The sequence below is a fragment of the Urocampus carinirostris genome, chromosome 11 (assembly GCF_059441175.1).
Source record: "Urocampus carinirostris isolate Australia breed hairy pipefish chromosome 11, RoL_Ucar_1.0, whole genome shotgun sequence".
Taxonomy (NCBI): Eukaryota; Metazoa; Chordata; class Actinopteri; order Syngnathiformes; family Syngnathidae; genus Urocampus; species Urocampus carinirostris.
This window is the reverse complement of record NC_142359.1, coordinates 40,605,750-40,632,422: the sequence shown is the minus strand read 5'-3', so window position 1 is coordinate 40,632,422 and position 26,673 is coordinate 40,605,750. Positions and strand designations below refer to the sequence as shown.

General features: G+C 40.8%; 1 protein-coding gene across 2 annotated transcripts in view; it reads left to right on the top strand.

Annotated features, from left to right (window-relative positions):
* syn3 (synapsin III) overlaps nt 1-26,673 on the top strand; it is a 208,297-nt gene that overhangs the window by 31,494 nt on the left and 150,130 nt on the right. For both annotated transcript variants that reach the window (XM_088348464.1, XM_088348463.1), the window contains exon 2: nt 12,193-12,624. In XM_088348464.1, coding sequence (XP_088204590.1) covers nt 12,221-12,624 — 404 coding nt within the window. In that variant the 5' untranslated portion in view covers nt 12,193-12,220. The remainder of the gene's footprint in view (nt 1-12,192; nt 12,625-26,673) is intronic.

Here is a 26,673-nt window from a genome sequence, read left to right as displayed (position 1 = left end):
GACAATCACGTCGAGAATGCCCTGGGGCATAGCAGTGAAAGCAAAGGTTTTTGTCTCGGCAATGAGAGAGAGCACTGTGTTCGACTTCTTTGCAAATGATACATGGCTTATCAGTGAAACCATTAATTCTGTCTCCAGGTCGCCTGGTTGGATTTTGCCTTCTCTCTTGAAACTGGTTAGAGGCACCACGTAGCAGAACTTTCTCCAACATACTAATTACGTCCGTTAGAGGGACATATTGTGGGCTCGAAGTCTGAGGTGGCTCGTGCATGAGGGTTGGACCATGGTTCACCTCAGCTTTGTGTACGGCAATTTCCGCTCTATTCGCAGGTTGTTGTAGGGAAGCCTCTTTGTAGCTCTTCTCGGCGTGGTATTCATTCAGCACCTCTAGTACTTCACATGCTGACCACTTATCGATGGTTTTAGATCTGTAAGTGAGTGCCAGTTCTTTGCAAGGGCAGTTCCTAATAAACATGCGAGTTACCTCAATTTCAGGGTTGTCAAATGTTTTGCCCTGCTCAGTCAGAGGCAAGGTCAGCTGCTCTGTTTAGTCTCAGCCAGTAGTCATAGGGGTCTTCCTGGTCTTTGGGCATGGTTGAATAAAAGTCAGCTAAAGGGACAGCAGAGTACTTGGTACAGCTAAAGTGTTTCCTGAGAAGGCCATAAATCATGTCAGGGCGGGTATAGACGTCTATATTACTGTTTCTAATGCCATACCTAACTACCTCTTTAGCTTTTCCTCTCAAATGCGTAATGATTTCTACGGCCTGCTCTTCAAGCCTCACATTACTCTTCCTAATAAATGTCCTCATTAGATCTTCCCACTCATGTACTTTTATTGAATCTGAGCCATCCCCAATAAATGACGGTGGTTCCTTAACCTTTCTCTGTGTAACCACCTGAACCTGTGATACATCTGACACATGCCTAGGCTGACTCAATCTGTTTGCTACATCTTGTGTGGCAGCAGTGCTTGGAGCTACCATATTGTGTGAGTGTATATGTGAGAAAATGCTATTAGCCAATTTATGTCCTATCTCCTGAATAATATTTGTCAGCTACACCCTCAGAAATGTCACTCGTGCTTTGATTAAACACGTTTCAAAGATGTAAATAAGTCAAAATCACAAAATAAATCAGCAGCCTGCATAACACGTCACTGTATAGCACACTTAGTTATCTGCATCATTGTGATACTGCACGGTAATGAGCTACAAGATAACGTTCATATAACCAAAATTTTAAATACTGTGAGCTGATGGCTTCATGAAACGATGTGGCAGGCAGGACAGTCCTCGGTTCCGAGAGCTTGATAGAAGTCACGGGTCACGGCACCAATGTAACCGCGGTGTACTTGTCCCACCAAAGATCCACATTGAAAATGAAAATGAAAAATGAAAATATTCTATGAGACAGTAGTGGCAAGCGCCCTCTTCTATGCGGCAGCGTGTTGGGGAGGCAGCGTCAAGAAGAAGGATGCCTCTCGTCTCAATAAACTGGCTAGGAAAGCGAGCTCTGTTGTGGGCAAAGAGCTGGACAGCCTAACAACAGTAGCTGAGAGACGAGCACTGAAAAAGCTGAGGTCAATCATGGACAATCCATCGCATCCACTACACAGCATTATCTCCAGACAGAAGAGCAGTTTCAGCGACAGACTGCTGTCACTGTCTTGTACTACGGACAGACTGAAGAGATATTTTCTTCCTCATGCCATGAGGCTCTTTAACTCCACCCGGCAGAGTAAAGGCCCACATTAAACCACACCACCTACATTGGATATTACCGAATCTTACTGCAATATGTATTCTGTGTAGCACTATTTAGTTACTCTATATAACACGCTACAGAGGGCATTTGCACGTCACACTGGGTATTTGTATATTGTATTCTTTTAGCTTTATTATTGTACTGTTCTCAGCTCAGGGATGCTGCTGGAAATGTGAATTTCCCTTCGGGGATGAATAAAGTATCTATCTATCTATCTATCTATCTATCTATCTATCTATCTATCTATCTATCTATCTATCTATCTATCTATCTATCTATCTATCTATCTATCTACATTCACGCTGGACTCGATGATGAGGTTTTTATTACAGTTACTGCAAATGAATGAGTCACAACATTAGCTTTTCTGCTGGCTTTGATCTCAGTAGCAGCTCTCTCTGGAAACTGTCCAACAAAGCATATCAAAGAGCTTTCTTTTCAATTTACATAAAATAGATTTTAGAATATCACAATACATTTTTACATCCATTTTAACAAGAGATCGTATAGTGGATTTTTAACGTTTACAATGAATTCAACATATTTTTCTTTAGTCTGAATTTTAACCAACATCATCCTTTTTAATGTATATGAGAAAACAGAAATAAAAACAATAACAAGTATAAAAACTGGTACAGTTTACCTGCAAATGAATGAGTCACAACATTAGCTTTTCTGCTGGCTTTGATCTCTTTGATCTCTACAAGGGGAATTACATTTTAGTAAAACAGAAACAAAACGAAAATCTAAACAGCTTGACAATATCAATCACATTACTGTGCATGTTGAGAGATTTGTCAGCTGGGGTTATAATGTTTAAATTTAACTTCTTTTGTGGAGCACCAAAAAATGTGTCTTACCAGTAGCAGCTCTCTCTGGAAACTGCCAACAAACCCTGCCTCCCGGTCGCTACAGTTTAACTGTACGGGTCAGGTGTATCGACATTTCGTTCTGTGTGCATTGTTACAAAGAATGACAATACAAGTAAAATTATTATTATTATTATTATTACATGTCAGAAGCCAAAACCAACCCCACCCCATACCAGGAGGTGGTACTGTTGGACTCATCAGTGCAGGACTCTTACCAAAAACTATACACATATTTCAGCAAGAATTTCAATGAAACAAAAGTTATTATTACACCCGTTACATATATATATAGAAAACAATTTTAACTTCAGTTGACAGTCAGGTTGTCCAACAAGCAAGACGCTGTTTTGGCTGTAAATCACTAAATAAGCTCATTAAACAATTTAGGTTCACTGTTGTGAAACTTTATGATTAAAAACTCACTGTACAAACCTATTCACCGGGCACTCAAGTTTCCTCCTACATTCCAAAAACATGTTAAGTGGCTGGTCCAAATTGTCTATAGATGTGTACGAGCGAGTTATCTGTCTGTGTGCTCTACAACTGGCTGGCAACCATTTCAGGGTGTCCCTTGCCCATCCATCCACCCTGTAAGGCCCAGTGTTGTAAATTGTAGTTAATTTTTTTTTCCGAAAAAGTAATGTTTTGTTGTTGTTGTTGACTTTATACACATCAACAGAGTTATCGGGTGCTAATGTTCAGACTCACAATTATTCTGGGTGTGAAAATTGTATAGAAACTGTGGCCCACAGGTGCAAAACTTTCACTTTCTGCAAAACTTTGGCTGAGCAACAACACGTTGTCACATTGGTCTGATATTTTCCGTGTACAGTAAAGAAAAAGTGTTTGAACACCCTGCTATTTTGGGTCTGAAATTTTCATCGTAGGTGCATGTCCACTGTGAGAGGGATAAAATTAAAAGAAACATCCAGAAATCATAATGCATGATGTATTTGTGTGCTACAGCTGCAAATAAGTATTTGAACACTTGTGTATCATCTAGAATTCTGACCCAGAAAAACCAATTAGTCCGCCTATTAGAAGTCCACCTGCACTTCATGTATCATCCTAAATCAGATGCACCTATTTGATGTCTTTAGCTGCATAAAGACACCTGTCAACCCCATATGATCAGTAAGACTTTAACTTGTAACATGGCGAAGACCAAATAGCTGTCCAAAGACACCAGAGGCTGGAAAGAGCTACGGATCAATTGCTAAGCAGATTGGTGAAAAAAGGTCAACTGTTGGAGCAATCATTAAAAAATGGAAGAAGCTAAACATGAAGGTCAATCTCAATCAGAGTGAAACCCTGTGAAAGATATCACCTCATGGTGTCTCGATGATTCTAAGAAAGGTGAGGAATCTGCCCGGAACTACATGACAGGGGTTGGTCACTGACCTGAAAAGAGCTGGGACCACCGTTTCCAGGGTTACTGTAGGTAATACACTAAGACTTGAAATCACGCATGGCACGGAAGGTTCCCCTGCTTAAACCAGCACATGTCAAGGCCTGTCTTAAGTTTGAATCATCCAAATGGTCATATGCAGAGGAGTCATGTGAGAAAATTTTGTTGTAAGATGAGACCAAAATATAACCTTTTGAGATTTAAGAGATTTATTTCATGTTTTTCTAAATCTAGTTTTTAATATGGGACAAGATATAGAAAACTTGTAATGGTAATTTAATAATTAAAATAAACACATTGGAAAATTCTGAATTATCATAAAGTGGAATTACTTGGAGATTCCAGTGAACTAGAAGTGACACAAATTGACAATTAATCTACAGCTAATTCATTATCAAATCAATCTGCGACTATTGTGATAGTCGATTAATAGTTTTTTATCTGCTCATTTGAAAAAAGCCATAGAATAAGAACTCGTAGTAAACGTTTTACATCTATAGGGCTGCCACCAATGATTACTGATTACTCGCTGAATTGGATTTCTTAGTCATGTTTAATTTCCTCTTCTTTATTTAAACATTGTAGTTTTGATTGATAGAAAAATAGTGCACAAAATAACAGACTATTCTATAATATAAAACAATTAAACAAAATCCAATTGATTGTCATTTAACTTGACAATAAACCAAAATACATACAGATGTATGCTCTACACCTCCAACTATATAAGATACTCTTTTCCTACCACCTTAAGCTAAGATCACATTATTTTTGGACTTATCATACAAACCGAAAAAGACAGAGCAATACATTTCATTTTATGTGTCGCACATTTTTTATCCACAAAAAGACATAAAAAACTCACTTTTCAATTCTTATTTTGGTTAAATCTTTATATATGATAAACATTCTCAATATAAAAATGATATATATTAATATGTTGAAGAATCTTCCCCTTGTGTAGAGTTAAACATGTCATTGTTATTACGTTATTATTCCTTTTTTTTTTTTACTTTATTTATTTTACGATTTTTTTTCTCTGTACTTCTGCAACAGTTTCTGTTCCCTTGAAAATTGTTCACTTTGTTTTATGATGAAACAGTCAGAACATTACCATGTTGAAACTTTCAGGATATTTGGTTTGTAATGATGCAACTTTCAATTCAAAATAATATTGATAAACATGCAAGATATTTTTTAAAATTAAAAAAAAAGGGCACAGTTGGCCCCCACTGCAGGGCGAAGGTCGTACTACAACTCTCAGTGTCACATAGCAAGTGTGTGCACTCTTATTTGCAATGATTTAACATACTTAGTGGTTAAAAATTCACGTTACCCAACAAATAGACGATCTAATTAGTTGCCTACTTTTTAAAATGGTAAATTGTAAAATAAATGGTAAATGGGCATTAGGGATTCAGTGTCTTGCCAAAGGACACTTCGACATATAATACAGAGGAGCCGGGAATCGAACCTGCGATTGATTAGTTGTTGCAGCCCTTTTTCTTCTTCATAACATCTAAAAGCTCATCTGTTAATTTTAGTTTATTGTGATCTCATGTCTAAATGGTGTTCATCAGCATGGAGCCGACTGTTTGAAGTGACGCTGCAACCTCCTCTACCATGTCATTAGCTAACCAAAGCCTGTTATTACTGCCAGTTGTCCAAAATAGAAGGATAAATCCAGTTTTATTTTGGTCTACTTTGACGTTTTGTGCTCATTGCAGAGATTTGCTCAAGAGGAAGACATTGCGAGACCTTGAAGAGATTTCACTCGCATTTCAAATCCAACCTTTATTATTCAAATAGTCAAATGATTCAGCAAAGCTGAAATTTCTGTCTGTTAAATATTAGATCGCTTGCTCCAAAAGCTTTACTTGTTGATAACATTATTCGTGATTATAAACTTAACTGTATGGGTCTGTGTGAAACTTGGTTACGCCCGGATGAGTACTTAGCGCTAAATTATGCTTCTCCCCCAGACTACGAGAGTAGCCATATAGCACGCACGTTGAAAAGGGGTGGTGGTGTTGCGCTAATTTCTGAAAAATCGCTCAAATTTAATCCACGTACCTCTAATAATTACAAGGCGTTTGAGAGTGCCGGTCTTCTGGTGATCCCGAGAGCAAAGAAGTGTTCTGCTGGTTCGAGAGCGTTCTCCATCCGGGCACCGGTGCTGTGGAATGCTCTTCCCCCTGAGATCCGATCTGCAACCTCAGTGGAAATGTTTGAATCTAAACTTAAAACTCACTTCTAGTCCATTGCATATGAATAATAACCTACTCTTCTTGTCGGCTGAAAAATAGTCTGTGTAACATAGTGTACTAATCTGTGAAGCCCTAAGAGACTTATTGTGATTAAGGGCTATACAAATAAAAATGACTTGACTTGACTTGACTTGACTAGATGCAATATTTGTTGCTTTTCCTGGAAAAAAAAGTATTTTACAGAGTCAAGGTATTTTATTTTGCATATCCGTACTGTAAAAAAAAAAAGTTAATTTATTTATAAAAATTTAAATATTAGGGAAAGATACATGAACGATCATCATATTACCATGCTTTTTTTTTTTTTAAATACTAAAAACTTGCATTATTTCACGCACTATGATGGGAGCTGGTATAATTGTTTGCCAACTTGGACACAAAAACCTCAGATAGGCTGGGTGAAAAACTGAGAAGTAAATGGTCACTTTGAGTCTTCATCGTCTGTATTCTTCACCGTGCTTTGTAGCACTCGTTTTTGGTTGCAGTACATCAGGCATGTCAACAGACCAGCAAATTTTTACCGACCCGCAGCGTCTGTCATAAAATTAATTATAAGTCGCCCGCCAATAATGTCGACCTCAGTATAAAATAAATTTGTACAAAAATCACCTGTTCAGCATATAACAGCAGTAGCCATTTGGCATCTTTCGCTTTGGTTTTCTGCGAAAATTTTAGCCCACCCTGTTTCAGACATTGTAATTGTAAATAAAAAAAGGAAAGTTGACTGTGAGGCCCACCGATTCCAGGACAAATGGGAGTATTTTTGCACCAAAATCTGCGCCTGCCTTATTTATCAAGAGAATTTGGCTGTTTTTAAATAATATATTGTCAGGAGGCACTGCCAGACCAAACATGCTGACTACAGAAAGCTAACTGGAAGCTAACTGTAAAAAGGTGACATGGCTGGAGGCTGTTTTAATGGCACAGCGGTGCTCTTTCACCCTGCGAGTCAAATGAAAGTACTACAAAGGTGAGCTACGAAGTTGCGATGTTGATCGTCAAGCACTACAAACCTTTGACAGAGAGTGGATTTATTAAAGACTGTTCAAAGCATCACAGGCTTTATAGTCGGCCCTCACTCATTTTTAATTTACCAACTCTTGCCCGCTTTCTAAAAAGTTTAGACATCCCTGCACAACACCATACAGCAACATCTAGTGGTCAAATAATACCTATTGTCCCTTTTGATGCTAATTTTATGTTTAATTTCTCACATCAACAATTACAAACCAGGTTTATGAATAAGAAAAAGTCCAGAGTAATTCAATGTGCAACACTTTATTTATTAATCAACATTGAATCGATAATCAGATTAATCATCAAAGTACTTTGGCATTGATTAATTCTTAAAATCCCCTTTCGTATAGAAATTATACAAATCAGAGGAAAAGTTAGATGACAGACAGTGATCTCAAACTCCGATAGGTTTTGGGGCTAGATTCAGACTTTCTGGCCGGCTCAATAAAAGAATGCCATCTTAAAATTTTAAGTTTACTTTTGTTTTTTAGTGTTACACTTTATCGTTCAGCATACATTAGTAACCTAACTTACATATAATAATGACAGATGTCAGAATATTTTAGAAACACAACACGTTTATTCACAACTATGGGGGAAAAATAGCTTCAACCAGGCTGTACTTGCCCAAGATGCACCACAGGAAAGGGTGCCCCTACATCCCTAGTTGTTAAGGGATTCTACCAACCAACCAACATGACCTTCTAATGCACTGTGTTTCAACAATAGCGTTTTCCCTAAAGAAAAAAATCAAACTGGTCTAAACGTATAACTCACTCTCTCTAGGGATAAATGAGTACTGAATGTGTAACAAATATGACCTTCTTCAACACTTGAGGGAACAATGGAAGTTGTGCGCAATGACATTAGGCTAGTGTCAAGTCAAGTCATTTTTATTTGTATAGCCCTAAATCACGAAGAGTCTCAAAGGGCTTCACAGATTATTACACTATATTGCACAGACTATTTTTCAGCCGACGAGAAGAGTAGGTTATTCATATGCTATGGAGTAGAAGTGAGTTTTAAGCTTAGATTTAAACATTTCCACTGAGGTTGCAGATAGGATCTCAGGGGGAAGAGCATTCCACAGCACCGGTGCCCGGATGGAGAACGCTCTCGAACCAGCAGAACACTTCTTTGCTCTTGGGATCACCAGAAGACCGGCACTCTCAGATCGTAGGCTTCGGACCGGGACATAGGGGCAAATCAGATCTGAAAGATAAGAGGGAGCAAGTCCATGTATGATTTTGTATAATACTAAGAGAACCTTTAAATCACATCTAAGGCTAACTGGGAGCCAATGCAGGTTAGCCAAAATCGGTGTTATGTGATCGTACTTTTTTGTCCTAGTTAAAAGCCTCGCTGCGGCATTTTGTACGAGCTGAAGAGACTTGATTCTAGACTTCGGGAGACCAGAGAGTAGTGCATTACAGTAATCGAGACGGGAGGTAACAAACGCATGAATTATAATTTCCGCATCCGACTGAGACAGTATTGAACGGATTTTAGCAATGTTACGAAGATGGAAGAAAGCGGTTCTAGTAATTTTCTTTTCTTGCATTTCAAAGGATAGATTAGGGTCAAATATGACACCTAAATTTTTAATTGAGTCACTCTGTTTTTGAGAATAAGTCATGGCATTTAGATGGACCAATGACTAACATTTCGGTCTTTTCAGAGTTAAGACGCAAGAAATTGAGTGACATCCACTCTTTTATCTCAATGAGGCAGGCCTCCAAATTTCCACAGTTTAGTGTGGGAGATTCCTCCAACGGAAGATATAGTTGAGTGTCGTCTGCGTAGCAGTGGAAGCTGATATTGTACTTGCGAATAATATCACCTAATGGAAGCATGTAAATGCTGAAAAGAAGGGGGCCAAGCACTGAACCCTGCGGAACACCACAGGTAACATTAAAGGGCTCAGATGTCATTTCACCATATTTAACACAGTGCGTCCTATCTGAAAGGTAGGATCTGAACCACGAGAGGACGGTTACTGAGAGACCAATCCATTTTTCCAACCGTTCTAGTAGGAAATTGTGGTGCACTGTGTCAAAAGCAGCACTAAGATCCAGCAGCAGCAAAAGTGATGAACCGCCAGAATCCATTGCCAGTAGGAGATCATTTGTTACCTTGATCAGAGCTGTCTCAGTAGAGTGGTTAGCCCTGAATCCTGATTGCATAGATTTAAAAAGGTTATTCTTGGATATGAAATCATTCAGCTGCTGTGCCACTACTTTTTCAAGTACTTTAGAAAGCAAAGGTAGGTTTGACACAGGTCTATAATTACTTAAGATTTCTGGATCAAGGTTGGGTCGTTTCAGTGTGGGTTTAATAACGGCGGACTTAAAAGCTGCTGGAACTACACCTGAGGAGAGTGATATGGAAAAAATCCCAACAAAACTAGGCTAACAAGGCCAGTCTGTTAAATTAGAGGAAAAAGATACTGTTTAGTCCCCGGACTCTCCATAGTTAGTTCTTCTTCCTTCTGCTTTGTAGGACTTGTTTTCGGTCGCACTATATAATATAGTGGCACCAAGTGGTCAAATATTACATATTGTACATTTAAAGGACAGTGTGCAATCTTTCCTACCGCTCAGCGGTACAAACCACTTTCAATGAGTAAAAAAAGGGGGGCCTGATATCCGCTGCAAAAAGAAAAAAATATGTGAATCTGCACTCTTGGCTTCTCATCAGTACCGCACATATTTTTGGGGTTGTTTTTTTCCCCCCCAAATTGTTTTGTTTTGTTTGGCTAAGTAGATGCGGGCACAGGGGTCGAGAACCTCGTGGCTCGCCTTTGTAGCAGTTTCATTTTATTCGCAGGGTCTCGTGAAAAAGCGCCGCTTTATAAATGAGGTAATCCCCCTTCAGGGATGACCAGGCTGCAATGGATGTTCCAATAACAAATTATACACAGATATTGTCAACATAAGATATAGGTTATTCATATGCTATAGAATAGAAGTGTGTTTTAAACTTATCTTTAAACATTTCCACTGAGGTTGCAGATCGAATCTGGGGGGAAGAGCATTCCACAGCACCGGGGCCGTTTTGGAGAATGCTCTCGAACCTGTGGATCTTTTCTTGGCTCTTGGGATCACTAGCAGACCAGCATTTTTAGAGCGAAGGCTCCAGACCGGAACATAGGGGGAAATTAAATCTGAAAGATATGAGGGTGCAAAAAGGGCACGTTGCAATTATTGCTAAATACTAAAAAATATTGCTTGGCAGTAATGAGAAATAAAGTATTTCCAAAATTCAAATGTCTTTGTTTATTACCTAAATATGTGATTTTCAACCACACAAATTGGGTAATTTCTCACAGTACGACAATTAATTATTGTCCCGCAGAGCAGTCGTTGAAAAATCGTCGGTAGTCGTTTTAAAAATCGGTCGTTAAGGTATCAATGCTTTCATAAGAGAAAAGTTCATTTTGGGGGAAATAATGTCGTTTTTTTCTTAATCCTCCTAAAATAATACTACTGATAAATACATTACAAAACATCTTCTTTGATTCTACATCCAATTGCATTCCAATTTTAACTCCCTTCCCTATCTAGCTTCAGTCCAACTCGAAGTCCAAATTCTACTCTAAACTCCGACTCCAATTCTCATTTTAATGTTGTCTCCAATTGGATCTACATTTTTTTTTATCCCATTTCTGACTTAGACTCCCAACTTCAACAAATTTCGACTTAAATTACAACTGTGATTCTGATTCCAAATCTGACTCAAAATCCAACTCCAATTCCGACTCTAGTTCCGTCTCTGAATACCAACTCGACAAAATTTCTGACTCAAATTCCGACTCAGACTTAAATTTCAACTAAAATTTTAACTGCAACTTCGACTCTGATTCCGACTCTGAACCCAACTCCAGTTCCAACTCTAATTTTGATTCAATTTCTGGCTCCAATTCCGACTTAGACTGAAATTTCAAATGCAAATACTAGTTTTATTCTAACTCTTATCTTGACTCCAATCCCGACTTTGATCCAAACTTCAATTTCGATTCCGACCTCGATTTCAATTCTGATTATAACTCTGACTATGACTTACTCCAAATCCACTTATAATTCCGACTCCAATTACGACAAACTTCAACTCAAATCTGACTCAAATTCATACTCTGACTCAATATCTGACTTCAACTCTGAATCAGACTGAAATTTTATCTCAAATTTCAACTACAACTATAACTCTGATATCGACTCTGATCCATACTCTGCTTTTGACTTGAATCACAAATTTGATTTTAACGCTAACCCTAATTCTGATTCCAACTCGTACTCCAACTATGATCCTGACTTGGATCCTGATTTTGATTTAAATCCCAACCTTCTTTTTTACTCCTGAGTGAGTTTGTGTCCTACTCCAATTCTGACAATCATCCACTGCAAACACAACTCCAACTGAAATCTCAACTGAGAATCCGACTCAAAATCTGACTGAAATTCTTATTCCTACCCAATATACAACTTCAATTCTTACTGACTCAAATTCTGATTTGAATTTTGACTCCATTTCAGACTCTGATTCAGACTGAAATTTCTACTCATGTTTGAACTACAACTTTGACTCCGTTGCTGACTCCAATCCATACTCCAGTTTTGACTTAGATCCTGGCTTTGATTTCTGCTCCGAGCCTGATTTTGACCCCTATCCTGACTGACTCAGAATCCAATAACAATTCGAACTCCAATTCGGACAAAGTTCAACTGCAAAACCCAATTCCAACTCAAATGTCAACCGCAAATCTAACTCCAATATTTGACTTTAATTCTGACTCTGACTACTCGTAAAATCCTCTTCCCGTTCCCATTTTAACATGTAGTTCTTGACTGCCCATATTTTTCAGGACTCTTTCCCAGAACACCTCCTTCGTCATGAACTACCTTCGCCGGCGCCTGTCAGACAGCAGCTTTGTGGCCAACCTTCCCAATGGCTACATGATGGATCTTCAGAGGCCGACCCCGCCTGGATCCTCCACCTCCTCCCCAGCCTCCCCGGCCACGGAGCGGCGACAACCCCTGGGCACACCCACCCTGATATCGGCTCAGGCACAGGCTACGGCTCAGGGTTTGAACCCCGGCAGCTTCCTCAGTTCCTTTTCTAGCGTGGTGAAGAGCGCCCAGATGGCGCAGAACGTGGCGGCTGCCGCTCACGCCAAGGCGGCGGCTTCCACAGGGACGACATCTGAAGGAGCTCTGGCAGGAAGTGGCCAGCCTCAAAAGCCTGCGGTCCGAAAACCCAAGATCCTCCTTGTTGTTGATGAGCAGCACACTGACTGGTGAGTCAATTAGAACAGTGATGTTTTAACGGGTTGGGACATAAAAGTGGGTGGCAGACATGTGTTTAGTGGGTTAAAGGCCTTTTCATCGGCAAGATAATGCTAAAAAAAAAGGAAATAACTGAGGGTCAATGACACTCCTTAACAGTAGATGGCGATAATGCCTTGCAAAAGCTATGGAAGTGTAGCGTTTTTGGTTTTATTAAAAATGTAGGTGTGTATTATATGACTGATAGATGTCGCTGTATTGCATCATGCAACAGTAAGAAAGAAAGAAGAGTTATACAAAAAACGGAAAAGGAGAGAAAAAAGAAGAAAAGGAAAAGAAGAAGGAAATGAAAAAGAGAGAAAATAGAAGGGGAGGAAAAGAAAAACATCAATGAATGAAAAAGAAGAAAACAAAGATGAGAAGGGGAAAATTTTAAAAAAGTAAGGAAAAAATGGGGAAAGAAGTGAAAAACAATTGAGAAAAAGACGAAATTAATAATGAAACTGAAGAGGAAGAAAAAAGAAAAGGAGGACAAGAAAGAAAAAAATGCAAAAGAAAGAAAAATGAGTGAAAGAAAAGAATACATGAAAAATGAGGGGAAAAAAGAATAAGAAAATAAAATGACAAATAAGAGAAAAAAGAGAACAAAGAAATAAAGAAAAAAACCTTTTGTCAAGTCATATTTATTTGTACAGCCCTTAATCACAAGATGTCTCAAAGGGCTGTCCAGACTACAGTTACAGATTACAGACCATCCCCTGATCTAAAACCTACATAAAAGAAAGGAAAATCTAAAAAAACTGTAAACTATATTCGAATCTTAGCCCTATGTACTGTATACTCTATCAAATCGGTCAAAGGTACACAGCAAACTTGGCTGTGCGCTTATCAGCATTGAAACGCTACAGAGGAAAAAACCTTGAGAAGGGACGGCACATAAGGTAATCCCCCCTCCAGGATGACCAGGCTGCAATGGATGTTGTAAGGGCATTAACATACAATAAACAGCCATTGTCAACATGAAATATAGATCATTCATAAGCTATAGAATATGGGTGTGCTTCAAGCCTGGATTTAATTAAATAATTAATTTATTCGATTTAATTGACCAAAGATTAGTCAAAGAAACTACTTGTTGAGACAAGGATTAATGATATGAATGGAAAAGAGGAAGTGCAAGTTAAAGACTATCCTACCTACCTACCAACCAACCAACGTCATATCCCTCAAGAGGGGTGACCGACAGCAAGACAAACACATACAATACAAAGAAAATAAAAGGGAAAAATAGAGCAAAAAACACACACAACATTTTTTGGACCATGGCCAGCCCAAACACCCAAACAAGTTAGGCACCTAAGTTGGTCATGGTTTCGTCAGCAAGGCAAAGTTAAAGACAACATGTTACTTATAGATCTTGAAGCCTGCCCGTGAGGTCTGTCTGTACGACTCAAACGTCAAAAACAGTATTTTTATGTGCAAACACAATCAGTCTCCATAATATTTAAAGAAAAATTAAAAATGAAGAAAAAAATTTGCTTGTTTGAAAACTAAAACTAAAACTTTTTAAAGCGGTAGGCTTTTTAATGTGCGAAAAGCAGTAGTCTGATGTGTAAAGCGGCTGTGTTGGCAGGTATTATCACCCCACATTGCGTCCCACAAAAGCTTCAGTCAACAAAACAAGACCGATTCTTAAGTCTGAATGCTGTAAAAGTGGGAGAATAAGAAGAAAAACAGAAAACACTTATTTACTCAAAATAATTTCTAACTTGAAACTGCAATTTTGGCCACACCTGCTGGCATCTTTGTGTTGAGGAACTTCTGAAGGTTTGTGGGTTTCGTTTCATCAGGTCACAAAAACATTTTTTGTCGCCTTCATGTGTCTTATGTAGGCAATAAGAAATGTTTCCAGGTAGGCATTCGCTGAGTAGCCAAATATGTCACTCAAATGTAGTGTTTTTAAAATGACGAGTTACTCAAATGAATTTAGTTAATTGATGTCTCGTAAATGCCATACATTTTCTGATTTGTTTTATGTATATTTTTCCATGAGATTGCAGTATATGAACTAGTTTATAGCAGTGATTGACATGTACAGCCGTTCTTTTATTAACCTTCCTGTAAAATTGGTTTAAAACCTTAATCCAAGACACACCCAAAGTAAAATGAATGCTGTCTTGAGCTGTTTGGAGAATATGTACAGTTTTTGTCTCTTTTGAAAGGTAGCACTCTGAAGTTTGGTCCCAAACTGGAATAATCACTGCAAGTGCTACTAAAATTAAGTAATCTGAGTTGGAACACATAGAAACAGAATTTTATTCTCGACAAAATTCTTTTGTTATCAAATGCTTGCAGATGAGTGTAGAATGGGCGTCTTAAAAAACAGGTGAGACAGCAGTTTTAAGCCTTACCTGGTACCTTGTAAAATTTGATCGCAATCTGAAAAACTAAATATTGTATTTTGAACATTTTTTAAGAGCATGGCTAGGCATTTCCAAAAGTGGCCATTCGCAGAAGACCTATTTACAGCCCTCAACACTTTGCAAATTTGTATTTTACTTTGACCGATGTTATAGACATTTTGAAAGAGTTGTATATGTTTGACTTCTCTTTCCAGAAGTCAACCAATAATTGTGCACACTTGCGCGTAATAATGGTGGGTATAAATGAATCACGATTGGCGTTGTGCACTTTCGTTTTGGGGTCTTATTTGAACTTTCTCTTCAGAATTTCATTGGCTAACTAATGTGTCATTGACAATTTCAATCGGTTATTTGTGGCTAAAGATATTTGGAACTACCGGAGGTGATTTCTGTTTTATCAAACAGGCCTTTACTGGCTAATGCGGGCTTTGTACTGTTGAAAAAAGCCTGCTATAAGCCAAGAGGGGTGTCACTCAAAAGGCCAGAGGCTAACAGCAGTATTAAAAATTATGATTAAAAAAATCATTATCTTACGGTATCTTTAGCTTGATTCCAAAGAGTTTCCAATAATATGCGGCATTACGTATTTCTGTGACAGGTGACATCATTCAGATTAGAGGTCGACCGATTATCGGCCCGGATGAATATCGGCGCCGATATTTGGAAGTATCGGCATTTTTTTTTTCATTCACGACAATAGTATTAAGTCTTTCTCCCAATCACACTACTGCTCTCATGAAATTAACTTGAAACACTCCTTCCATTTCCCTCTCTCCTGCTTCCCACCCCGCACCTTCTGATTTGATAAGCAACCGGGAGGGCAGTCAGTGAAGCAGGAGAGACCTGCAGCTGGAGAGGCACAGCTCTGCTAATGAATAGAATGGAATCCATCCATCCATCCATTGTCTTCCGCTTATCCGAGGTCGGGTCGCGGGGGCAGCAGCGTTAAAAGGGAAGCCCAGACGTCCCTATCCCCAGCCACCTCCTCCAGCTCATCCGACGGAACCCCGAGGTGTTCCCAAGCCAGCCGAGAGACATAGTCTCTCCAACGTGTCCTGGGCCGCCCCCGGGGCCTCCTGCCGGTGGGACATGCCCGGAACACCTCCCGATGGAGGCGTCCAGGAGGCATCCTTATTAGATGCCCGAGCCATCTCAACTGTCTCCCCTCAACGCGGAGGAGCAGTGGCTCTACACCGAGTCCCTCCCGGATGACTGAGCTTCTCACCTTATCTCTAAGGGAGAACCCAGCCACCCTGCTGAGGAAATTCATTTCGGCCACTTGTATCCGGGATCGAGTTCTTTCGGTCATGACCCAATGTTCATGACCATAGGTGAGGGTAGGAACGTAGATCGACCGGTAGATCGAGAGCTTTGCCTTTCGGCTCAGCTCCCTCTTCACCACGACGGACCGGTACAGGGTCCGAATGACGGCAGACGCTGCACCGCACGCTGTCTGTCGATCTCCCGTTCCATCCTACCCTCACTGGTGAACAAGACCCCAAGATACCTGAACTCCTCCACTTGGGGCAAGACCTCCTCCCCGACCCGGAGGGAGCATACCACCCTTTTCGGACTGAGAACCATGGCCTCGGACTTGGAGGTGCTGATCCCCATCCCGGCCGCTTCACACTCGGCTGCGAATCGCTCCAGCGAGAGCTGAAGATCACGGCCTAAGAAAGCCAACAGCACCACGTCATCTGCAAAAAGCAGTGACGCAATGCTGAGGCCCCCAAACCGGACTCCATCCCCGCCAAGGCTGCGCCTAGAAATTCTGTCCATAAAAGTTATGAACAGAATCGGTGACAAAGGGCAGCCCTGGCAGAGCCCAACCCTCACCGGGAACGGATCCAACTAACTGCCGGCAATGCGGACCAGACTCTGGCACCGGGCATACAGGGACCGCACAGCCCGGATAAGACTGTGCGGTACCCCATACTCCCGAAGCACCCCCCACTGGGCCTCCCGAGGAACACGGTCGATTGCCTTCTCCAAGTCCACAAAACACATGTAGACTGGACAGGAAAACTCCCATGCACCCTCAAAGACCCTGCAGTGTGTGTAGAGCTGGTCCAGTGTTCCACGGCCAGGACGAAAACCACACTGTTCCTCCTGAATCCGAGATACGACCTCCTAGCAGACCCTCCTCTCCAGTACCCCAAAATAGACATTACCAGGGAGGCTGAGAAGTGTGATTCCCCTGTAGTTGGAACACACTCTCCGGTCCCCCTTCTTAAAGACGGGAACCACTACCCCAGTCTGCCAGTCCAGAGGCACTCTCCCCGATGTCCACGCGATGTTGCAGAGGCGCGTCAACCATGACACGCCCACAACATCCAGAGCTTTAATGAAATCCGGGCGGATCTCAACGACCCCCGGGGCCCTGCCACCGAGGAGTTTTTTGACAACCTCAGTGACTTCAACCCCAGTGATACGAGAGCCCAACCCAGAGTCCTCAGGCTCTGCTTCCCCAGAGGAAGACGTGCCGGTGGGATTGAGGAGGTCTTCTAAGTACTCCGCCCACCGATTCACAACGTCCTGGGTCGAGGTCAGCAGCGCCCCATCGGCACTATACACAGTGTCGATGGCACACCGCTTCCCCCCCTAAGACGCCGGATGGTGGACCAGAATTTCCTCGAAGCCGTTCGGAAGTCGGCTTCCATGGCCTCGCCAAACTCCTCCCATGCCCGAGTTTTTGCCTCGCCAACCGCCGAAGCCGCATTCCGCTTGGCCAGCTGATACCTGCCAGCTGCTTCCAGAGTCCCACAGGTCAGGAAGGCCCGATTTCTTCAGCTTGACGGCATCCCTCACCGCCGGTGACCACCATCGGGTCTGAGTGTTGCCGCCGCGGCAGGCACTGACTACTTTACGGCCACCGCTCCGATCAGCCGCTTCGACAATGGAGGCGCGGAACATGGTCCACTCAGACTCAATGTCCCCCGCCTCCCTCGGGAAATGGGCGAAGTTCTGCCGGAGGTGTGAATTGAAACTTCTTCTGACAGGAGATTCCGCCAGCCGTTCCCAACAGACCCTCACAACACGCTTGGGTCTGCCGGGTTGAGCCGGCATCTTCCCCCACCATCGAAGCCAACTCACCACCAGGTGGTGATCAGTTGACAGCTCCTCCCCTCTCTTCACCCGAGTGTCAGGAACATGCGGCCGCAGGTCCTATGAAACGATGACAAAGTCGATCATCGAACTACGGCCTATGGTGTCCTGGTGCCAAGTGCACATGTGGACACCCTTATGTCTGAACATGGCGTTCATTATGGACAAACCATGACGAGCACAGAAGTCCAATAACGAAACACCACTCGGGTTCAGGTCAGGGGGGCCGTTCTTCCCAATCACGCCCCTCCAGGTCTCACTGTCATTGCCCACATGAGCGTTGAAGTCTCCCAGCAGTACGAGGGAGTCCCCAGGGGGCGCGAATAGAATGGATTATAATATAATATTAGAATAGAATAGAATATACCTTCATTGTCATTGTTACAAAATGGGTTAACATATTGTGACAACGAAATTGGGCATGTCACTCCAGAGTCACACATTCACAGTGAGAATGTGATAGAAAAGCGTGTGTGTGATCACGAGACAGTGTCAAAAGTGTAGTTAACTTGTCCTGGGGAAACACGTTCAGGTAGAGACTGATGTACTAGCTCTTACTATAAGATTAGTTCATCAATCAAGCGTGTCTGTTTATGATTGAGAGAGAAAACACGCTAAAGATAAAGTGGAAATGATGAGCTCTTACAACATCAGTCTGTCAATGTGGATCTAAAACGGGAGTGCCCACACTTTTCAATTCGAGCATTCCCATGAAACTCCGTTGCACATTCGTTTTAAGTTGGTGGTATTGAGAATTTTAATTATTTATTGTTAAAGTTTCAAGGAGCTCGTTACATTTTTATGTATCTTTCTACGAGTTGCTGCAAAGCCTAATTTTATTTCCTGCACTCTTAGTTTTTGGTTTGAATGAAAGATTAGTCATATTAGTTGTGTCTGGTGTCCCATTTCATCTGGAGGGATGAAAGCATGACCAACTTAGGTGCCGAGGTGCCTAACTTGTTTGGGTGTTTGGGCAATTGGGTTGGCCATGGTCCTAAAAATTTTGTGTGTGTGTGTGTTGTTTTTTCCTTTTATTTTCTTTGTTATTTTATGTGTTTTTCTTGCTGTCGGTCACCCCTCTTCAGGGATATGACCATGGTAGATAGATAGATAGTTGTGTTGAAATTGTAATATATTACTGTAAAAGGTTCCAGAAATTTTTATTTTTACTTGAATTTACAACAAATATTCTTTGATTCTTGTTTTCATTATTGAGTAGTTATTGGGCCATTTTTTAAGCTTTTACAGCAAATGAAAATCAGCTTCAAATATTGTTTATCAGCCTCCTCTTAATAAATATAATCAATATCGGCTCTGAAAAAAACGTATCGGTCCATCCCTAATACATACATGTATTTGTTTATCAACATTACGACGGCCAGACGGCTTTTAATAAGCCCTCATAATAAGAAGGTGAGGCTTAATGACCGCCTCTCATCTGATAATTTCATCAGGAATGGTAACAAGCACTTTGCTCCAAACCTTACAAAGAAGCTTTAATGCCACAAGAGAGCACGAGTAAAGTCTTTGATATCAGCTCTTAATTAAGCTCAACCCACTCCATAAAGCACTCGTCTTTTTTCCTCCCCAAGTTATTTAGAAGGCTGAACATCAACGGGGAGCCTCCACCTCTGCTGATGTGTTACTAGCTATTTCCGGCAATTTGAATTCATCATTAGCAGTATCATTACATGCCCTTGCTGATCTCTGCGGGGATGGAGCCCCCTTTCAAAACCGTCGGCAAATTAATCTGCCCCGCTGACAGACACATGGTGAGGTTTTTTTTATGTAGATGAGACCCAGTAAAACTTTGAGTTATGTAAGCACAATTTACACAAAGTTTGCACGGGTGCTTGAAATCCTTGTAAATGCTTGTGTTTTAATGTTGCACTTTCAATGATTGGAAATTATTGAATTTGGCGACTACGCTTTGCTATTGCATTTCATCTTTCCTTTGGATTAACTGGAGCCGGCATTAGTTTATACAGCATTGTTCTATAATGCGTCTTCGCCCCCTACAGCTCGCACCCAAAAAGACAGGTGCATACTACACACGGGGCTCATACAGGCGCTTGAAATCTTTGAAAATGTTAGAATTTTATTGTTGCATTTTCAAGGTTTGATAAGTGCTTATAAATAATTGAAATTATTGACATGCAGTGCATCCGGAAAGTATTCACAGCGCTTCACTTTTTACACATTTTGTTATGTTACAGCCTCTTTCCAAATTGTATTAATTTAATCTCTATTCTCAAAACTCTACACAAAATACTCCATTATGACAATGTGAAAAAGTTTGTTTTTACTTTTTTTGAATTTATTAAAAATAGAAAACTAAGAAATCACATTTACAACAGTATTCACAGCTTTTGCCATGAAGCTCAAAATTGAGCTCAGGTGCATCTTTTTTCCACTGATCATCCTTGAGATCTTTCTACAGCTTAATTGGAGGCCACCTGCAGTAAGTTCAGTTGATTGGACATGATTTGGAAAAGCACACACCTGTCTATATAAGGTCCCACAGTTGAGTGTGCATGTTAGAGCACAAAGACCAAGCATGAAGTCAAAAGAACTGTCTGTAGACCTGCGAGACAGGATTGTCTTGAGGCACAAATCTGGATACAGATACAGAAAAAATTCTGCTGCTTTGAAGGTCCCAATGAGCACAGTGGTCTCCATTATTCGTAAATGGAAGACATTTGGAACCACCAGGACTCTTCCTAGAGCTGGCCGGCCTTCTAAACTGAGCGATCGGGGAAGAAGAGCCTTAGTCAGGGAGGTGACCAAGAACCCGGTGGTCACTCTGTCAGAGCTCCAGCGTTCCTCTGTGGAGAGAGGAGAGCCTTCCAGAAGGACAACCATCTCTGCAGCAATCCACCAATCAGGCCTGTATGGTAGAGTGGCCAGACGAAAGCCACTCCTTAGTAAAAGGAACATGGAAGCCCGTCTGCAATTTGCCAAAAACCACCTGAATGACTCTCAGACCATGAGAAACAAAATTCTCTGGTCTGATGAGACAAAGATTGAACTCTTTGGTGTGAATGCCAGGCACCGCTCATCACCAGGCCAATACCATCCCTACAGTGAAGCATGGTGGTCTGTGGGGATGTTTTTCAGCAGCAGGAACTGGCAGACTAGTCAGGATAGAAGGAAAAATGAATGCAGCAATATATGGAGATATCCTGGATGAAAACCTGCTCCAGAGCGCTCTTGACCTCAGGCTGGGGCGAAGGTTCATTTTTCAGCAGGACAACGACCCAAAGCACACAGCCAAGATCTCAAAAGATTGGCTTCAGAACCACTCTGTGAATGTCCTGGAGTGGCCCAACCAGAGTCCAGGCTTGAATCCGATCGAACATCTCTGGAGAGATCTGAAAATGGCTGTGCACAAACGTCTCTCATCCAACCTGATCGAGCTTGAGACTTATTGCAAAGAAGAATGGGCAAAACTGCCTAAAGATAGGTGTGCTAAACTTGTGGGATCATGTTCAAAAAGACTTGAGGCTGTATTTGCTGCCAAAGGTGGATCAACAAAGTATTAAGCAATGGCTGTGAATACTTATGTAAATGTGATTTCTTAGTTTTCTATTTTTAATAAATTCAAAAAAAGTAAAAAAAAAAAAAACTTTTTCAAATTGTCATAATGGAGTATTTTGTGTAGAATTTTGAGATAAGAGATTAAATTAATACAATTTGGAATGAGGCTGTAACATAACAAAATGTGTAAAAAGTGAAGCGCTGTGAATACTTTCCGGATGCACTGTATGTCCGACCAATCATTTGGTATGAAACAAATAAAACAATTCTGCTTAAAAATGACATTTTAATGAACTAGGTTAGAACACAGAAAATACAAACGATAGCTAAAACGCAGAAGAAATTCACGCACAGCATGCTGTTAAGTATGCAAATAAGCAATCCAAAAAGCAATCTATTTGCGCAAAACACGAACTCCTCCAATGTAAGATCCTACACAGAAGTCATCTCACCAACTCAAAACTGACAAAATCTTTCCCATACGGTCCACACTCTTGCAACACATGTAAACAATCAACAGCCGATAACAGACATATGTTTTTGTCTTGTCCCGAATTTAATGACTTTTTGTTCTAAATTTTTCATACATTAAGTAAAGTTCTTGGCTTCCCAATAAACCCAGACCCTTGTTGGAGTCCCAACATTACCACGTCAATAGACCATCACAAACCATCATTTCCTTTTCCACCCTGCATGCGAGGAGACTCATCTTCCTTAAATGGACACGTAAATCCCCTTCAACACAAAACAAATGGATTTAGGAAATATTGCAAAACGTGAAGCTTGAGAAAATCAGATTCTTAAAAGTTCTTAACAGGCCTTCCAAGACACTTGGCACCCTTTTGATCACACATAGCAAAGAAGTGTTCTGCTGGTTCGAGAGCGTTCTCCATCCGGGCACCGGTGCTGTGGAATGCTCTTCCCCCTGAGATCCGATCTGCAACCTCAGTGGAAATGTTTAAATCTAAACTTAAAACTCACTTCTACTCCATAGCATATGAATAACCTACTCTTCTCGTCGGCTGAAAAATAGTCTGTGTAATATAGTGTAATAATCTGTGAAGCCCTTTGAGACTCTTCGTGATTTAGGGCTATACAAATAAAAATGACTTGACTTGAAATGACATAGATACCCTACAGTTTGTCATAGATTTTCACTAGCTTTGAGCTGCTTGTCTAGTGTGCCCAATTTTCTCTTTGCAAAAAAGAATGTCTTTGTTCATTACCTGCTTTCTTCCAATGATCAGCCGAGTAACTGTAACATTCATCCATAGTAGGAGGTGGCAGCAGATTACAATATTTATTTTCTTCTTATTAACTAATTATCTTCTCATGGGGTAGCACAATTACATTTCATGACTTTTTTGAGAAATTTGTTATAATTGGCATAAATAAACTTAAAATCTTGCATATTATTTTGGTAATTGTATTTGTTATTAGCACCCCCGCGACCCTACTGAGGATAAGCGGTGCAGCTGATGAGAGAGAGAGATAAACCAAAAAAGGCAAAAAACATTTTTTTGTTCTGCACATAATTTTATTTCATTATGGATTTGTATTATGTTTATTGTTTTTCTAGACGATTTTAGGGTGGCACTGAAAAAAAGTCAAGTCAAGTCATGTTTATTTGTATAGCCCTTAATCACAAAGAGTCTCAAACGGCTACACAACCACACATTATTGCGAAACCACAGACTATTATTACACCATCCCCTGATCTAAAACCTACTTGAGGGCAAGGGAAATCTTAAAAACCTCAACATTAGGAAAATGAAACCTTGAGAAGGGACCACACATGAAGTAATCCGCCTTCCATGATGACCAGGCTGCAGTCGATGTTGCAATAACAAATAATGTACATATATTGTCAACATAAAATATAGGTTATTCGTATGCTTTGGAATAGAAGTGTGTTTTAGGCCTAAATTCAAACAGGGTGATGAAGCGCCAGAGTCCATTGCCAGTAGAAGATCAATGGTTACCTTAATCTGGGCTGTTTCAGTAGAGTGGTTAGCCCTGAATCATGATTGCATGGATTCAAAAAGATTGTTCTCGGATATAAAATCATTCAGCTGCTGCGTCACAACTTTTTCAAGTACTTTAGAAAGAAACGGTAGGTTTGACCAAGGTCCATAATCACATTAGCTAAAAAGAAAAAGTTAACAGTATAAAATATTTCTTTTTTTGGTATTGTTTATTGAAATTATTTTACCCAAAATTGGATTAAAAGGACATAGTAAAACATTTTTTTTCTGTTCCACTGGTCATTTTTTGCTGAATTTAAGTAATATTTGTTGTTATTTTTGGAAAAAAGAAAAAGAAAAAACACATTACCCCAAATTACAGATAGATTATTAACCAAAATCATTATCATCATGGAGACCACAAATAATAAAAAATAAAAAAATTACACTGTCAGTTTATGCATCGCGATAATATAAGCTTTAAAAAAAACATGAAACTCAAATTATTTTTAAACTTTTTCGACAGAGGGTTTTCCTTAACATTTTTTAATGAAAACAAAGTGTGCCTTGGCTCAAAAAAGGTTGAAAACACTGCCTTAGACAATACAGTGCCATCTAGTGGTCAAACATTACACAAAGTACCTTTAAAGTACACTGAATAAAGTTACGTCATCTGAAGCAAAGAAAATGAGGACACTGGATTTTTTGTCATAAGATAATTCTCCCTACCGTATATAATTGCATTAGGGGTGCGGGGTTTGAGAGTAAATGAGCGTAATGGACAGTTTTGCTAATGGACAGTTTTGCTCTTGTTTGAAAGGTAACAGTCTAGTTTTTTTCCCCAAACGCAAATAATTATTGCAAGTGCTACGTACATTGAGTATTAAGCATTTTAGGAGGAGATCAAGGTTCTGACAGACAAGCTGAAAGAGGGTGTCGCCATATGCAGGCAATACACAAAGAGGTAAGTATTAGTTTCAGGAGCGAGCAGCAGCAAGTCAACTGCAGGAGAGAGAGTGGGAAAGGTGAGATGGCACAACATTCATTTGGACAGGTAACTTAAAATTAGTTTTATCTGGTTATATCAGTATCAGAAATATTTTATTAACACTCCACTTATTGAAACATGAATATTTTGTTTGTTTGTTTGTACATGATTCAATTGTTTGTTTGTTTGTAAATGATTCAAATTGAATCTTTTCTTCCGGCGCCGTCACGAATGGCAGCCACTCCAGCAGCTCCCGTGTTATTTTCGATTGTTCTCGATTGTTCTCAGCTCAGGGATGCTGCTGGAAATGTGAATTTCCCTTCGGGGATGAACAAAGTATCTATCTATCTATCTATCTATCTATCTATCTAAATAAGTACTGAAATCAGGGGGTCAGTTTACATGTCCATATTTTCTTGGTGCATGGTATGCAGCTTGTTGGAATGGGCTGTCGCGTATGCAGGAACAATAAAATAAATGTGGTAAACATAATTACGGAATTCATTGTAAAAGCGTGCTGAATTTTGGTCTTTTTGTTTGTGAAATTATGTTTACATTACATCATGCCTGGAAGTCTTGGACAATACCTAGAAAACATTTCCTTCTTTTTATTTTTATTATATGGCCATTTTAAGAAAAAAACAGTTTTAAGAGGCTAGCTTCTCTGCAGGTATGTACAGTAATTTGCAAGTAGTTAGAAATGGGTGGTAGTAGCTCAGGAGTCAAGTCATTTTTATTTGTATAGCCCTTAATCACAAAGAGTCTAAAAGGGCTGCACAGGTTATTACACAGACTATTTTTAAGACTATTATTACACCATCCCTTGATCTGGAACCAACATGAGGGCAAGGAAAAACACAAAAACCTCAACAAGCAGGGTGTGGCTGTGGATATAGATGTGGGGCGAGTCAACCAGTTGAACAACTTTTTCAACAGGTTTGACCACTCCGCCTCATCCTCACCCCTGAGTAATGCAGCTGTCCTTCCCCCTCCCCCTCTGGACACTAGCATGGAAGACATCCCCCCACTAAAAATAACTTCAGCCCAGGTGTGTGGAGAGCTGAGAAGGCTACGAACCAGCAAGGCAGCTGGTCCGGATGGAGTATCCCCCCGACTGCTGAAAGCCTGTGCGTCTGAGCTGGGAGACCCTCTACAGCGCATCTTCAACCTGAGCCTTGAACAGGGGAGGGTCCCTCAGCTGTGGAAAACATCCTGCATCATCCCAGTCCCAAAGAAATCAAGACCTGAGGAACTCAACGACTTCAGGCCGGTCGCCCTGACATCACATGTGATGAAGACCATGGAGAGGCTGCTGCTGCACCACCTGAGGCTACAGGTCCGTCACGCTATCGACCCACTGCAATTTGCTTACCAGGAGAAGGTGGGAGTGGAGGATGCTATAGTATACATGTTACACCGATCCCTCTCTCACCTGGATAGGGCGAAGGGGGCTGTGAGGATTACATTTTTGGACTTCTCCAGTGCCTTCAATACCATACAGCCTCTGCTACTGAGTAGGAAACTGACAGAGATGGGAGTTAGCTCACACCTTGTAGAATGGATTACTGACTACCTGACAGGCAGACCCCAGTATGTGAAACAGGGGGGCTGTACATCGGACACTGTGGTTAGCAGCACAGGATCTCCGCAGGGGACCGTTCTCTCTCCGTTCCTATTCACTCTATATACATCGGACTTTAAGTACAACTCTGAGGCCTGCCATGTGCAAAAGTTTGCCGACGACACTGCGATCGTGGGATGTATCAGAAATGGGCAGGAGGAGGAGTACAGGAAATTGATTCAGGACTTTGTCCAATGGAGCGACGCAAACCACCTGCACCTAAACACCACCAAGACCAGAGAGATGGTGGTGGACTTCAGGAGAACCAGAACTCACCCGGTTCCTGTAACCATCAAGGGAGAATGTGTAGAATTTGTCCAGACCTACAAATACCTGGGTGTGCAGCTGGACAACAAACTGAACTGGTCTGCCAACACAGAAGCTCTATGTAGGAAAGGGCAAAGCCGACTTTACTTCCTCAG